Source organism: Dermacentor albipictus, chromosome 1, assembly GCF_038994185.2.
Source record: "Dermacentor albipictus isolate Rhodes 1998 colony chromosome 1, USDA_Dalb.pri_finalv2, whole genome shotgun sequence".
In the NCBI taxonomy this organism is placed as follows: domain Eukaryota; kingdom Metazoa; phylum Arthropoda; class Arachnida; order Ixodida; family Ixodidae; genus Dermacentor; species Dermacentor albipictus.
Window position 1 is genome coordinate 303296891 of NC_091821.1, and position 13926 is coordinate 303310816.

The 13926-nt window shown below is 44.0% G+C and overlaps 1 protein-coding gene across 3 annotated transcripts in view; it reads left to right on the top strand.

The window, feature by feature from the left end:
* The window catches only part of LOC135921128 (transmembrane protein 164), a 53170-nt gene that overhangs the window by 22908 nt on the left and 16336 nt on the right, over positions 1 to 13926 (top strand). For 2 of the 3 annotated variants that reach the window (XM_065455452.2, XM_065455450.2), the window contains one exon: positions 10482 to 10719. The exons of the other annotated variant lie outside the window; for it this stretch is intronic. In XM_065455452.2, coding sequence (XP_065311524.1) covers positions 10482 to 10691 — 210 coding nt within the window. In that variant the 3' untranslated portion in view covers positions 10692 to 10719. The remainder of the gene's footprint in view (positions 1 to 10481; positions 10720 to 13926) is intronic. 3 annotated transcript variants of the gene reach the window in all.

The window sequence follows — 13926 nt, forward strand, 5'->3', positions numbered from 1 at the left end:
GGTAAGGTATTGATGAATGAATTGTTGATTGCACCGCATGTTCTTTCTTGTGCTTATATAATGTGTGATATGCCCCTTTAACCTTTGTGTTCTTCGGTAAAACACGAAACTGTTTGTTCTAAAAAGGGGGATGCGCTGATAAGTGCTTGCGCTCTATAATTGCACATGAGTTGCGTTACACTGTTGCATCATCTGTATCTGTGACCACGGAAGCCACAGGGTGATGCCATCACGGGCTTATATATACAGCCGGGAATAAATGTAAGGGGGCTCTTTTGCGCCTCTTGAACTTGGCGGAACCTGCGTGTTCTTTCATCGCCGATAGCTGGTCCGCTTGGTCACTGCAGCATGCGGCAACGCGTCATCGCACTCGAAAAGTGTTCGACACGTATGTAGGGCATTGTGCGCTACTGAATGCCGCACAGGTCTTGGAAAGCGGCTGCCTTTTGTTCGACAGACCACATTGAAGGCGAGAAGACCTCGCTAGTCGGTAGCAAACTCTAGGTGAGTATACACCAGACTATGCCAAGCAGCGTGTGGTCCCCAAGCATGGTCATCGCCGTTATTGATGCATGATGAATTGTCATGAGGGTCATGGGCCTGACATGCTGGAATTTTCAACACACTGTGCAAAGAGTTGGTGGCAAGCGGCAAAATTGGCTTGGTAGTATACAACGCGCAGTTCTCCGCATTAAGTTACGTTGTCACCGGGCTGTACGCAGCCGGTCACGCTTAGTTTGTGTGCATGTTCGAGGTGTGTGTGTTCAGGGTTCATTTCTTGTTTTATTTTGGTGTTTATATATCGGGAAAGGCACTTGCATTCACAGAGTAGCCTGTCGATTATCTCTTCTGAGAGTGCGCCCCATTTTAGCCTAACCATGAAAAATGCAATCGTGTCTAAGAGTGCATGCAGATGTTTTCTTTTTATTAGAAAACTGCGACATACAGGAATTTACAGGACCTAAAGGCATTTCTGATGCTGAAGCAGCCCACCTGATTAAGCAAAAGTTTATATAGAGCGGATGAAACTGTTTCAGAAAGTGTTGCTGAGAGAACAAGCGAAAGAAAATGGATCAACTGACTTGGCACAGAGAGTCATTTGCGGCAATAAGATAGGGAACTGTACTTAAAAAGTGGTGTTTAAACAGCCATTGTCACATTACATGTTACTGTAAACAAATGAACAACAACACATGAAACTGTTGCTACGGCGTCATTCTTTCTCCGAAAAAAAAATAAATAAAGAACTGCAGCATGTCAGCACGAAAGCTACAGACACTCAATCACAGTATTTACTGATTGCCATGTCTTGAAATGCGCTTTTGCAGCATAAGCATGCATGTGGCCAGCACTCTCAGCATCATCGCGTACCAGAGTCGGTCAAGCTCAGTCATGGTGCTAACGCCAGCAGCCTATTGTATTAGCCTCATTCGTTAACTAATTCATTGTTATTGGGCCGTGGTTCTGAGTTGGTGCATGTGCTTAAGCGAATAGACACATATTGCAGCAGTCTGCCATTGCAGCTTGGCGCCATGTGGCTTGAGCGGCACACGCATGAAAGCGGCAGTGCACCGAAACAGCGCCTGCAACTCCTTATGTGTAGTGCACGCACTTTGTAGAGCACTTTGCTCCCTTTGTGACCTAAGGCATGTGACAAAGCCTCCCATTCACAAAATTCTCCAGAATTTCCACTGCACTGCAGCTGAGGCGAGCAGATGTACTGCGGCGCCATGCATTCACCAGCAGGGCATCGTCTATTGTACTACCCGAAACCTATAAGCATGGCATGGAGGGCTCTCTTGACCGGCGGTTCCACAGTCTCGCCTGGGCAGCCCATCAGGACCATCCGGTTTTAGAGGCGGGCACTTTCAAACCAGAGATACTGCTGTGTGTACGTCTCTTTTTGTAGCACATGCGAAAACTGCGCAGTTGCTCTCCAAGATTAGGTCAATAGAATAGCGTAATCAAACTGACAGAATCTCATCTGGTGATATAACAATTTATTGGCTTCATTTTTTTGGCGAGTGCGCACCTCTTGCTTGCGGGTGTTTACAAGGCATGTCTTGCTTTCACTATGGCCGTGCATCCCTGGGGCAATATTATTTACTGATCCACTTCATTTTTGATTCTTCTGGCCTTTTGTGATTCGTTTGGGCGGGACTCAGACGCAACTGAACTGCCGTTGTTGCTGAGATTGCATCCTTGGCATGACACATAATAAAAGTGGGAAATGAAATGTACTCATTCGAAATATGGCCCCTAGTGGTATCGAACCAATTTAAGACAAATAAGTTGTGTGAATTTTATTCATAAAATAAAATGCAGGGTAAGAAATGCGCTAATGTACATCATCATCAACATCATCATCTGCCTATTCGTGTCCACTGCAAGACGAAGGTCTCTCCCTGCGATCTCCAATTATCCCTGTCCTGCACCAACCGATTCCAAATAGCGCCCACAAATTTCCTAATTTCGTCACTCCTTCTAGTCTTCTGCCGTCCTCTACTGCGCTTCCCTTCTCTTGGTACCCATTCTGTTACCCTAAGTCTGCGCATTACATGACCTGCCCAGAGCCATTTTTTTCTTTTAATGTCTATTAGAATATCATCTATGCCCATTTGCTTTCTGATCCAAACTGCTCTCTTTCTGTCTCTTAAAGTTATGCCTAGCATTCTTTGTTCCATCGCTCTTTGCGCGGTCTTTAACTTGTTCTCAAGCTTCTTTGTCAGCCGCCAAGTCTCTGTGCCGTATGTCAGCACCGTTAAAATGCACTGATTGTATACTTTTGAATGATAACGGTAAGCTCCCATTCAGGAGCTCACGATGTCTGCTGTACGTGATCCAACCCATTTTTATTCTTCTGTGAATTTCCTTCTCATGGTCTGAGTTCCCTGTGATTAGTTGACCTAGGTAAACGTACTCCTCCGCAGACTCTAGAGGCTGACTTGCGATCTTTAACTCTTGTTCCCTTGCCAGGTTATTTATCATTATCTTTGTCTTCTGCATATTAATCTTTAGTTTCACTCTTACACTCTTCCTGTTAAGGTCCTGTATCATTTGTTGTCACTCGTCTGCATTGTTGCTGAATAGAACAATATCATCGGCAAACCGAAGGTTGTTGAGGTATTCACCGTTGATCTTTACTCCTAAGCCTTCCCAGTTTAATAGCTTGAATACTTCTTCTGAGCACGCAGTGAATAGCATTGGAGAGATTGTGTCTCGTTGTCTGACCCCTTTTTATAGGTATCTTCCTACTTTTCTTGTGTAGAATTAAGGTGGACCTGGAATCTCTGTAGATATTTTCTAGGATGTTTACGTAAGCAGTCTGTACTCATTACACCAATGCCTCTATGACTGCATAGAGAGGTTTATTGTGTTCTGCGGATTTCTCGATAACCTGGTTAATGACATGGATGTGATCCATTGTAGAGTTGAAGTTCCGCGCCTGTCTTGTGTGTTCCTTCTTTGTCCCTTGTTTTTGTGCGGTTACATGATGCATTCCAATACCTTTCCTGAAGCCAGCCTGCTCCCTTGGTTGACTAAATTCCAGTGTTGTCCTTATTCTGTTGGAGATTATTTTGGTAAATATTTTATATAATACTGGGAGTAAGCTAATGGGCCTATAATTTTTTAGTTCTTTAACCTCGTCCTTTTTGTGGATTAGTATAATGTTTGCATTTTTCCAGTTTTCTGGGACCCTTCCAGTCGATAGACACTTCGTATAGAGAGCCGCCATTTTTCCTAGCATTGGGTCTCCTCCATCTTTGATTAAACCGACTGTTATTCCAACCTCCTCTGCTGCTTTCCCCCGTTTCATGCCTTGCAAGGCCTTTCTGACCTCATCTGTCGTTATAGGTGGACTTTCTGTATACTGTTCACTATTGTTTTGAATAGAGCGCTCCTGAGTCGTCTGGATACTGTACAGGTCAGTGTAAAATTCTTCCGCTGCATTTACTATATCTTCGAGATTGCTGATGATATTACCCTGCTTATCTTTTAGTGCATACATCTTGGTTTGTCCTCTGCCAAGTTTCCTTCTCACTAATTTCAGGCTGTGTCCAATTTTTACGGCTCCTTCAGTCTTTCTCACGTTATAGTTTCGAATATCACTTATTTTCGCCTTGTTCTTTTGACAGGCTTTTGACAATTTCATAAAACTTATCTACTTCCTCATCGTCATGACTGAACGTTCGAGTGTAGGTTTGTACTATCATTATACTATACCTTTTGTTGAGTTTGATTATGACTACTGCTACCCTCTCGTTGAAGCTGTAGAATTCATCAATGTTGACCGCTATGTCTTTACGAATTAGGAATCCTACCCCATATTGCTTCTTATCCGGGAGACCTCTATAGCAGAGGACATGGCTGTTATTCAACAATGTGTGAGCCTCACCAGGTCTTCTAATCTCACTAAGGCCGATAATATCCCAACCAATGTCTCATAGTTCTTCGAAAAGTCCTGCTAAGCTTGCTTCACTCGAGAGGGTTCGGCTGTTAAACATTGCAAGGGTCAGTTTTCTTTGGTGGCCTGTCCGGACCCAGATATTCTTGGCACCCTCTGCTGCGTTGCAAGTCTGACCACCGCCTTGGTCATGTGCTCCGCAGCCACTGGGGACTGAAGGCCATTTCATTGTGGAGATCACTTCATTAGGGAGGTTATTACATTTTATTACACGTGCAAAAAATTGCTTATGCTATCTTATCTATGTATTTTACAATAACCCATGTATAAAACTATACTCATTGCAAAAATGTTCTCACTTTATTGTTACCCAAAAAAATATTGGCTTGTTTTTTCTTGAAATAAGTTGCTCTAGAGAATGTGAATCTGCAATAAAAAAAACATGTGATCCTGGGGGAATGCTTTTTCCAAAAGGATGTGACAAAGGGTTAAGGATGTTGTACATGATTTCCATTTTTCACCCATAATGTAATAGTGTTCTATTCAATTCTGTTGATTTTTTATATGAAACTGCAGCGGCCACCAGGGTGTGGAGCCAGTTTCTTAAGTTATGCAAAAAGCTGTCCACTCACCTGTGTAGCAGCTACATAAGTTTGAACGCTTGGTTCTCCTTGAAAAGTGTTTGCATGGTACACCTGGTATTTTAGCACTGTTTTAGCACTGTTTAGCATTTTAGCACAGCTTTGCTTCCAGCATCTTCAGAAAACTGGGATAAGCATCAGTGTAATGCATGGCTTAACAGTAAGAATGTTAAAATTGAGCAGTAAGATCCACAGGATTTCAAATATCAAAGTTGCAGTACAAGAGAAAAGACATTAACGATGAGATTTCATCGAGCCCTTTGATGGCTCGGCCAGATGATGCCAATCATGTTACACATTAATTACTGGAGTGAAGATAGTTGATCTTGCAGAAAAATAAGAGGTATGACTAGATATTTCATGTTGTAATCGAGGTAGGTGAATATTGGTATTTTTTTCGGCAATCCCGTGGGCGCTGACACGTGGTGGCATGTCCATTTCTTCCCTTGGCTGCTTCTGTTGCCTCCGTGTTTACAGGGGATGTGTATGATGCTGGTGCAGCTTTGCAAACCTCTATTTTGGGAAACGCCGTAGACAGTGACAGGGTGGATGACACGTAGCTTTGGCCACAGATTCAGAGAACACGTAAAAGTGCTTTCGGAGCTGATTAAGCTATGTCCAAACGGCACGAGCAGCGTATATGGTGCTTGTTCTAAATGCAGAGCTAAATATGTGTTCCAAGCTATCCACACTTGCCGCTTATGTATTGAATCAGGATCAGTGTGTTTTGCTCTTCATTCTTTATTTGGCAGGTACTTTGAAGCAGTGGCTTCTCATGTTTCTGATTCTACTGCAGTCACTATTTGATTATTTTCTGCGAATTGCCCGCGGGTGTGCTCAGTTCCGATAGATTTTCCGCTAGCTGTTCTGTACATTGTAATACTTTGTAACAAAGAGGTATTATCATTAGTAGCTAGCTTACTCTTGTGGACCGTCGTGAAACATTCAGCTTCAACCAATCGTGTGCTGTCGGTGTAGTACGTCATTTATTGTGCATATACAGTGTGCATATGTTCAAGTGGGCGCCTGTTCACTTATTTCTGATACATTGGCAATAGAGTGGGCATAAGTTTGTTTGCCAGTTGGCGTAGATGTGTGTAGATAATGCTCGTGAAACTTACTAGGGCAGGAAGTGGTGCTGCTCCACTTGTCATTGTTTAACGAGGGGTAACCGCACTTGCTGATGTTGCGGGTTTGAAGTCCCTTCTTTTGAGGTTAGTGATACAATGCTGGCGGATGAGTGAAGTTTTTTATCCTCAAGGAAAGTCATGCGTCACGAAGGGCCAGCAACACAAGCTGTCCTTGTGTAGCAGTGGTTTGTGATTTTGGTCACACAGATTCATTCCATTCCCCTGAAACGATTTTATCTTACTAGTACTCACGTACAGGGCAGAAACCTGCAGCTTACGAAAAGGGTTCTACTTAAATTGAGGACGACGCAACGAGCTATGGAAAGAAGAATGATAGGTGTAACGTTAAGGGATAAGAAAAGAGCAGATTGGGTGAGGGAACAAACGCGAGGTAATGACATCTTAGTTGAAATCAAGAAAAAGAAATGGGCATGGGCAGGACACGTAATGAGGAGGGAAGATAACCGATGGTCATTAAGGGTTACGGACTGGATTCCAAGGGAAGGGAAGCGCAGCAGGGGGCAGCAGAAAGTTTGGTGGGCGGATGAGATTAAGAAGTTTGCAGGGACGACATGGCCACAATTAGTACATGACCGGGGTTGTTGGAAAAGTATGGGAGAGGCCTTTGCCCTGCAGTGGGCGTAACCAGGCTGCTGCTGATGATGATGAAACGATTTTGACGATATTGTACAAACATACTGAGTCGTTAGAGTAGATCCTTCTGATCGTTAATTGACACATATAAGTGCTCCACGTAAAGCATGTAATTTATTATAAGGTTTTAAAGATGGACATCACTGCCAATCGCAGCACACTGCTCGGCCGAATTTTCAGCCGCCCCTACCCATATGACATAAATCGCCCAATTGACGTCAGCAGGGTGAGCTATCCGATTGGCTGCCCAGGGCGCGTCATCGATAATTTTTCCATCTTTATGGTGAACAAATAATGTTCATAATAGTTGGAATGTTAGTTAATTTGTTTCTATAAAAAGAAAGTAACAGAAAGAGAATGCACAAGAATAATTTCTCGCTACACTTAAACACTTCCGGCACACAGCAAGTGTCGTCTGCTTGTGTTACAACGCCCTCCATTTTGACGAGAGCTCCGCGGTCAGAGTCGGTCTCAGCCTTTTCACAAGCACTATGATTCGACTTTGTTGCATTGTGGACTGCAAACGTAGCGACTGGCAATATGTAAAGCTGCGACATTGTGTCTTTCTGCAAGGCAGCAGACAAGCGGACTGGCTGCAGTGCATCGGAGTGCCACTATCTGATCGGCGCCAGGATTTGCGTTAGGGTAAACGCAAGCGCAAGGGAACAGGGCCTGGCCGTTTCACCATGTCGTTCAGAGGATGAGCAGAAGCACAAATGTGAATGGTCTGCACGGAGTAGCCACCTGGTGGCACAGGGCCCAACCACACAGTGTAGCAGTAACGAAATGTATTCTTTGCAGCTGGTGTAAATTTTTCGCAGGTATGTAATTGGTAAAAGATTGTTTTTGTAAATGTTTAAGATCTTTTACGCTTGGTTAGAGCAATATTACCTCTTTGTTTGGCTTGTTAAGCTCTGCGCCAATGGGTGGCTGGACCGTGGAGACCGATCTGGTACATCTACGCTAAAGTTCCTCCATCAGCTTGAGTTTATGCCTCCACCGTTCCGTCGAAATGTCCAGCTTGCCTGTCGTTACCGGAATACCAGACACGTTTGGCGCTGTGGCAGAATGCTCGCTACGCATGCATGCTGCTTCGATGGCTTTATTTATTTATTTATTTATTTATTTATTTATTTATTTATTTATTTATTTATTTATACACTACTGCAGGCCCAAATGAGGGCCCAAGCAGGAGGGGCAGAATGCATAAGTATTTATGTATGCACATATATATATATATACATACATACAGACATGAAAAGAAAATACAAAAGTAATGCAACATATGTAGATATCATGAGAAAACAAAAATAAAAGCGACTACTAATAAGATTAAGAGAAGGTATACTGAAGGAAGGCAACTTGACAAATATTAGAACAGTATCACATGCATATATGAGCACTGGTAACCACTATCGAGAGAGGGAAAAAAAGAAGTACCAGAAGTTGAACGAGCACTCATTGCAAAATACTGAATAGAATAAGGATGATGTAGAAAGTATTATACAATATTCACGTGTAAAAAAAGAAGAAAACAGTAACAAGGTTTGCCGATATGGCAATACCCCTAGTATCAAAGACACAACCGGTCAGTAGAATCGGTGTTTATGAATTGTGATAATGGCAGGCTGTTCCAATCTGTTACAGTGCGAGGGAAGAATGAAAACTTAAAAAGGTTAGTTCGGGTGCTATAAGGCGTCAAAAAATCAGCGTGATGATGCCGTGTTCGGCGCGCTGTAAGTGGTTGAACATAAGCCTATGGCTGGAGGGACAAACAGTTGTTTTTAAGCAAGAAAAGAAATTTCAGTCATTGTATTTTCCTGCATAGATGTAGCGTTTGGACATTATGTTGATTCAGTAGGCTAGTAGGAGAGTCACTCAGTCTATATGTAGAAAAAATAAACCTGACAGCTTTACGTTGGACCATCTCTAAAGTGTTAATGTTAATTTTCTTATAGGGATCCCACACAATGCATGCATATTCCAGTTTCGGTCGGATGAATGAAGTGCAAGCCAGTAACCTAGTACTAGAGGGAGTGTGCTTTAGTTTGTGCCTGAGAAGACAAAGCTTCCTGAAAGACGAGTTACATACGTTAGAAATGTGGCTATTCCAGCTGAGGTCACTGGTTATTGTGATTCCAAGATAGTTATATTGGCTGACCTTGGTCAGTGGTTCAGAGCCGAGGTTATAGACAAACGACATTTTATTTTTTTTTTTGTTATGGGCATATAAACAGTTTTTTCTCTGTTCAATTCCATACCCCACCGACTGTACCAGGAAAGAAGGTTTTGAAGGTCAGAGTTAAGCATTAATTGATCATCGTGGCAAGTAACCTCGTTAAACAACACACAGTCGTCAGCAAATAGTCTAACTTGAACGGGATGAGAAATTTCGTTAGTGATGTCATTTATGTAAATTAGAAATAGTAAAGGTCCTAGCACGCTACCTTGAGGTACTCCAGAGGTTACTGAAAGTTCGTTAGAAGAGTAATTATCAATTGAAACAAACTGCTTGCGATTAGACAGATTGCTTGGCATCGACTGCCAAGCAGCTGGCGGAGAGTTTGGAGAGGCTTTGTGCACTCGCTCCTAGAGAACTGGAAGTCGACGACACGACGTGCCATCATGACGCAGAGCCAGTGAAGGCGGAACTTAGCCCCGATCACTCAGCGAACGAGTTGAGGAGAAAATGCATGAGTATGGAGGAGGGTAGCTTGTAATTGTTCGTAGCTTTCTTAATATGAGACGTTTCGCACAAAATTGTGGTGCGAATGATTAACTTTAGCTGTACCCTACGCCTCTACAAAATTTGTCTGAACCGTTTCAGGGGCCCTTTAGTCCACAATTTGCTGCACAATTGGAGCATAGTGCCTTAGTGGAGACTCAGTTTCATACCCAACAGCTGATCACACAGAGTTAAGGTAAAAGCGGTAATGATTTTGTGTTCGTGAGCTGTTGCTGAGGCTACGTGCGGTGTGCCGCCAAAAGCGCCATCTCATTTCTCTAGAACAAACTGCTCCATGAAAAGGGTCAATAGAGGTCACATGCCTAATGAGCATGATCATGACACCACAAAGTAATGTGATTGTGCCAAGCTAAAACAGTGGGATAATTTAAGTGTTCGTTAGCAGTGAGCTTTGTTGCACATTTTGGCACAGAGGTGGTGGAAGAATTGCTTATGTGTCAAACAATATGAAGCTTGAGATGCGACATGAGACCAGTCATAAAAAAAATTTTGAAAACAAATGAGTCTAGCTTGCAAGGCTGCGATGAGGGAAAGGAAGATGTGCTCACCTGTTCCATTTCGTTGAAGCTGATAGATTCTGCTACAAATGGGAGTTTGTGACAGCAGTTATTGCACTGTTCGTCCATCTGTCCTTTCCATGACACCAATGGTGGTGACCATCATCATTATCGTGCATCGCCCAGAGTTTCAACAAGACGGCACAAATTGAGACAAGTAACTGTTCCGAACTGACATTTTGCATGCTGCAATGTAAGTGACTGTGTAGTAAATCATCTCCTTCGTGAACATGACATTGTATTATCTGGTAGGAGGACACTAAGCCTTAGATTTTTCTGCACTAAAGTATAAATAAAGGAGCATTAGAGCAGTGTGTGCAGGCTGTTCATGCACTGAAGCATGTGCAGGTGACTGAAGTGAACCTGAACAGCATGCTGTGTCCGGCGGTGTCCGACCCATTTTATGGCCCCCATTACCGGCTGTGGGCACTGGCCCACCAGTTCTTGCTGGTGCTGGTGGCAGGCAAGCTGTACACAACTGTGTGTGCGTGGCTGCTGCGTGTCACCAGGCTGCGCATCTGCTGCAGCACAGGACAGGACCACGAGCATTCCTCTTAGAGGGACTACCTCGGGGGCAATTCTAGAGGTGGGTGCTGCTGATGTTGTGGGCAGTTGACACTTGCGACCCTTTACACACAATGCCTCATAACTTAAGTGTACCAGTGATGGGTAAGAAGGCCAATATTATGGGCCCATTAGTTTGCTTTTGGTGATACAGTCGTACCCGACTATATCGAACTCATTTACATTGAATTATTTTATATATCGATCAATTTCTGGTCACAGTATAGTTACATTGAGTATATATAGCAAAAATTACGCTTACATCAAACAAAAATAGCAGCGACTCCCGATATATCGAACGTCAAGTGGCGGAAAAGTGCCCCCAGAAGTTGGCTTTTCCTTGCGGTAGCAGGGAAACCCCGGCGGCGCGGTTCCATCCAACCGTTCTCCCTACCCTGACCGCGCTGCCTCGGGCTGCTCGGGCGAGCTGTCGATACCCCCCTGCAAAAAATGGTCCTGGCCCGCCTGCAGCGTTTGCTCAGACAATCAATCAGAGGCTCTTGTGCTTTTGTCGTCGAACATGGCTAAAGTGCAAGTTGTGTCGCTGCTTTTGAAGTGAAACCTTTACTGGCTGCGAACTTGTGATTTCGCCGTGGCGGTGCTCCGTGGAGGCGCATGACATCGCAATGCACGCCTCGCTGCGGATATTTCTCTCTCTCTCATTCCCTAGTCACAATGCGTGCCTCACTGCGGATATTTCTCTCTCTCTCGTTCCCTAGTCACTACTGCGCATGCGCCAAGAGTAGCACCGAGCCACAGGTGTTCTAGTGCTGCGCAGCGCCATGCCTTTCCGCTGCCGCCGTTTGGTATGACGTCACACTGCTTTCCTCGTCTATGCGCTCGGCTCCGCTCACTTCACCAGCTGCGTCGCATGCCTGATAACATGTCAGGAGATTGAAAAGGAGAGCTTGCGTGCGCCGCAACCACAGTTGAGGTGGCAGTATGGACAGCGACAATTGATAAGCAGGAGGAGGCCTGCAATCGACATTGGAGTGAGATGAAGAGGAAACGAATCGCCCAGGAAACAGACAAACAGTGTGCCGAACGACTGCCTAAATGCCGCAACATAGCTAGATAACCAGACTAACCTGGACTTGCAATCAAGATTAACCAAGGCTAACCATGCTATGCCTTAGCTTTCGCTACGTATATTCTGGCATAGCTGAGCTAAGCCACTGCCAATTTTTCTGGTTCATTGTATTTGCGCCTTGTGGTCCTTCTCCCACAGTGTTGCCGTGTTGAAGTGCAGAATTCGCCTTTCATTGTGAAGCTCGAAATCATAAATCGGGTCGAACGCGATGAGAAGTCGGATGTCCCCCAGTGTGCAAGATTCCGAGGAGCACTCTCGGCATGATTAGGGCTAAAGCGACCAAACTCGCGACCCGGTGCCCGTGGCGCCCGACGCATACGCACGGCCGTGTACAAGTGGTTCTTCATATGTGCCGGTTTCCGCGTGCCCAGTGATGACTAAATTCTGATAAATGCGACGAAGCTGTTGCCAGTGTTGCCGATGTTTGGAGCAAGCTGTCAGAATTTCTGGAAGCTGGTAATGAATCAAGGGTGGACGAGTTAGTGAGTGCAGATGATGGTGTCGTGACCACGGGAGAGCCCGAAAACGAAGACCACATCGGCAACATCGTACCGAGCACAAATGAAAGTGGGCACAATGAGGAAAGCAATGACGGTCCTTTGCCCGCATCCTCCAAAGTTATGGGTGCACTCGCACTAGTCCGGTGCTTCTGCGTGAATGCGGAAGGTTGCAGCCTCAGCTGCTCAGACTCCTTTCGACAATGTGAGGGAGTGTGTGCGTCGCAAGCAGCGAAATTGCCGAAGCAGAAGGAAATGCAGGACTAATTTATGCGAAACTAAGCTAGCTTCATCAATAAAGTGATATTATAAATGGTATGTGCTTTTATAACATCCAATTATTTAGCAGGCTTATATCAAATTATGCTCTATATCGAACTGCTAGGCGTTTTTTTGCGAGTTTGATATAACCGGGTTCGACTGTATATCTAAACTACAGTCGATTCAGTATATAGTTAAACCTCAATGTTATTAAATTCTCGATATAGCAAAGTATTTAACTTTTTATAATTTATTGTCCTTTAGAACATTATGTATATTGAACCCCATATAACAAAGTGTGTTTATATGTGATTTCAATATAACGAACTTTCACTGCCGCTACACATCTACCCTCCTCTATTCTGGTCATCACTGCGCACTGCACAGCTAGGCGTATACGCTGCCTGCGAGCCCTATCTTGGTGGTGATGTACTGTCTTCCTGTGCATTTAGTGTTGGAGGTCACATAATCTCTAGTTTTGCAGACACGTTGAAGAGAGAGGCAGACAAAGTGTTCCCTCTCTTCTACCTGTGCTCTTCAACACACCAGCATTGTGACAGAGATAGTTTACGGTCATGGAGTGAGATCTGTTCATGTTTGCCTGGGCATGCATGCCACCATGCTTGTTATTTAATTAGTAAGCGAATGTTTACTGCAATTTATACTGACGATAAACTATGAACCTTCATTAGTTGTCTACCACATTGCTATTGTTAATCAATGCCAGTTTCTTTTGGGCCAAACTGCAGCTTTTTACTCGTAGAACCAATACTAGAAACAATGAATATATTGTTACTGAAATTTAGAATGCCAAACCAGATCTTGCTTGATTTCTCGGACATGACACGCGTGCAGTGTCGCTAATTTGCAACAAACATGGTGGCAGTGAACAATGTATCTTCACCCATCACCTGTCTTTCAGGCGATATTAAAGTGAAGCTTTCCTTGTGACACCTAACGGGTTTTGATGCTGCATTTATCGGACTGTGTGGAGATCAGTCCTCTAATATAATGTCATCCTACTGCGGACAACACCATCAGCAGCGGCGGCAGTGGAGTGGACATGAAAGCTTCCCAGGCTTTGCTTTGTAGCGCCGATGCGAAGATATTGTTGACACGGATGAAACTGCATCTTTGGTCCCTGACTGCCAAATTCAAAGAAATTACTTTCTTTTGTCTTTGAAACTTGTTTTTTTTCGATTGCCCGATAATGCAGAATTTTCATGTCCCCTTCCATGTAAGAAAAAGGTATTGGCGACTGTCCTTATTTGCATGAAAGGTTGAATTTCAGTATAACAAAATTTTGATATGACGAAGTAATGTACTGATTTTACTGAGTTCATTACATATATGTTTAGCTGTATAGCAGACCCGGACATGT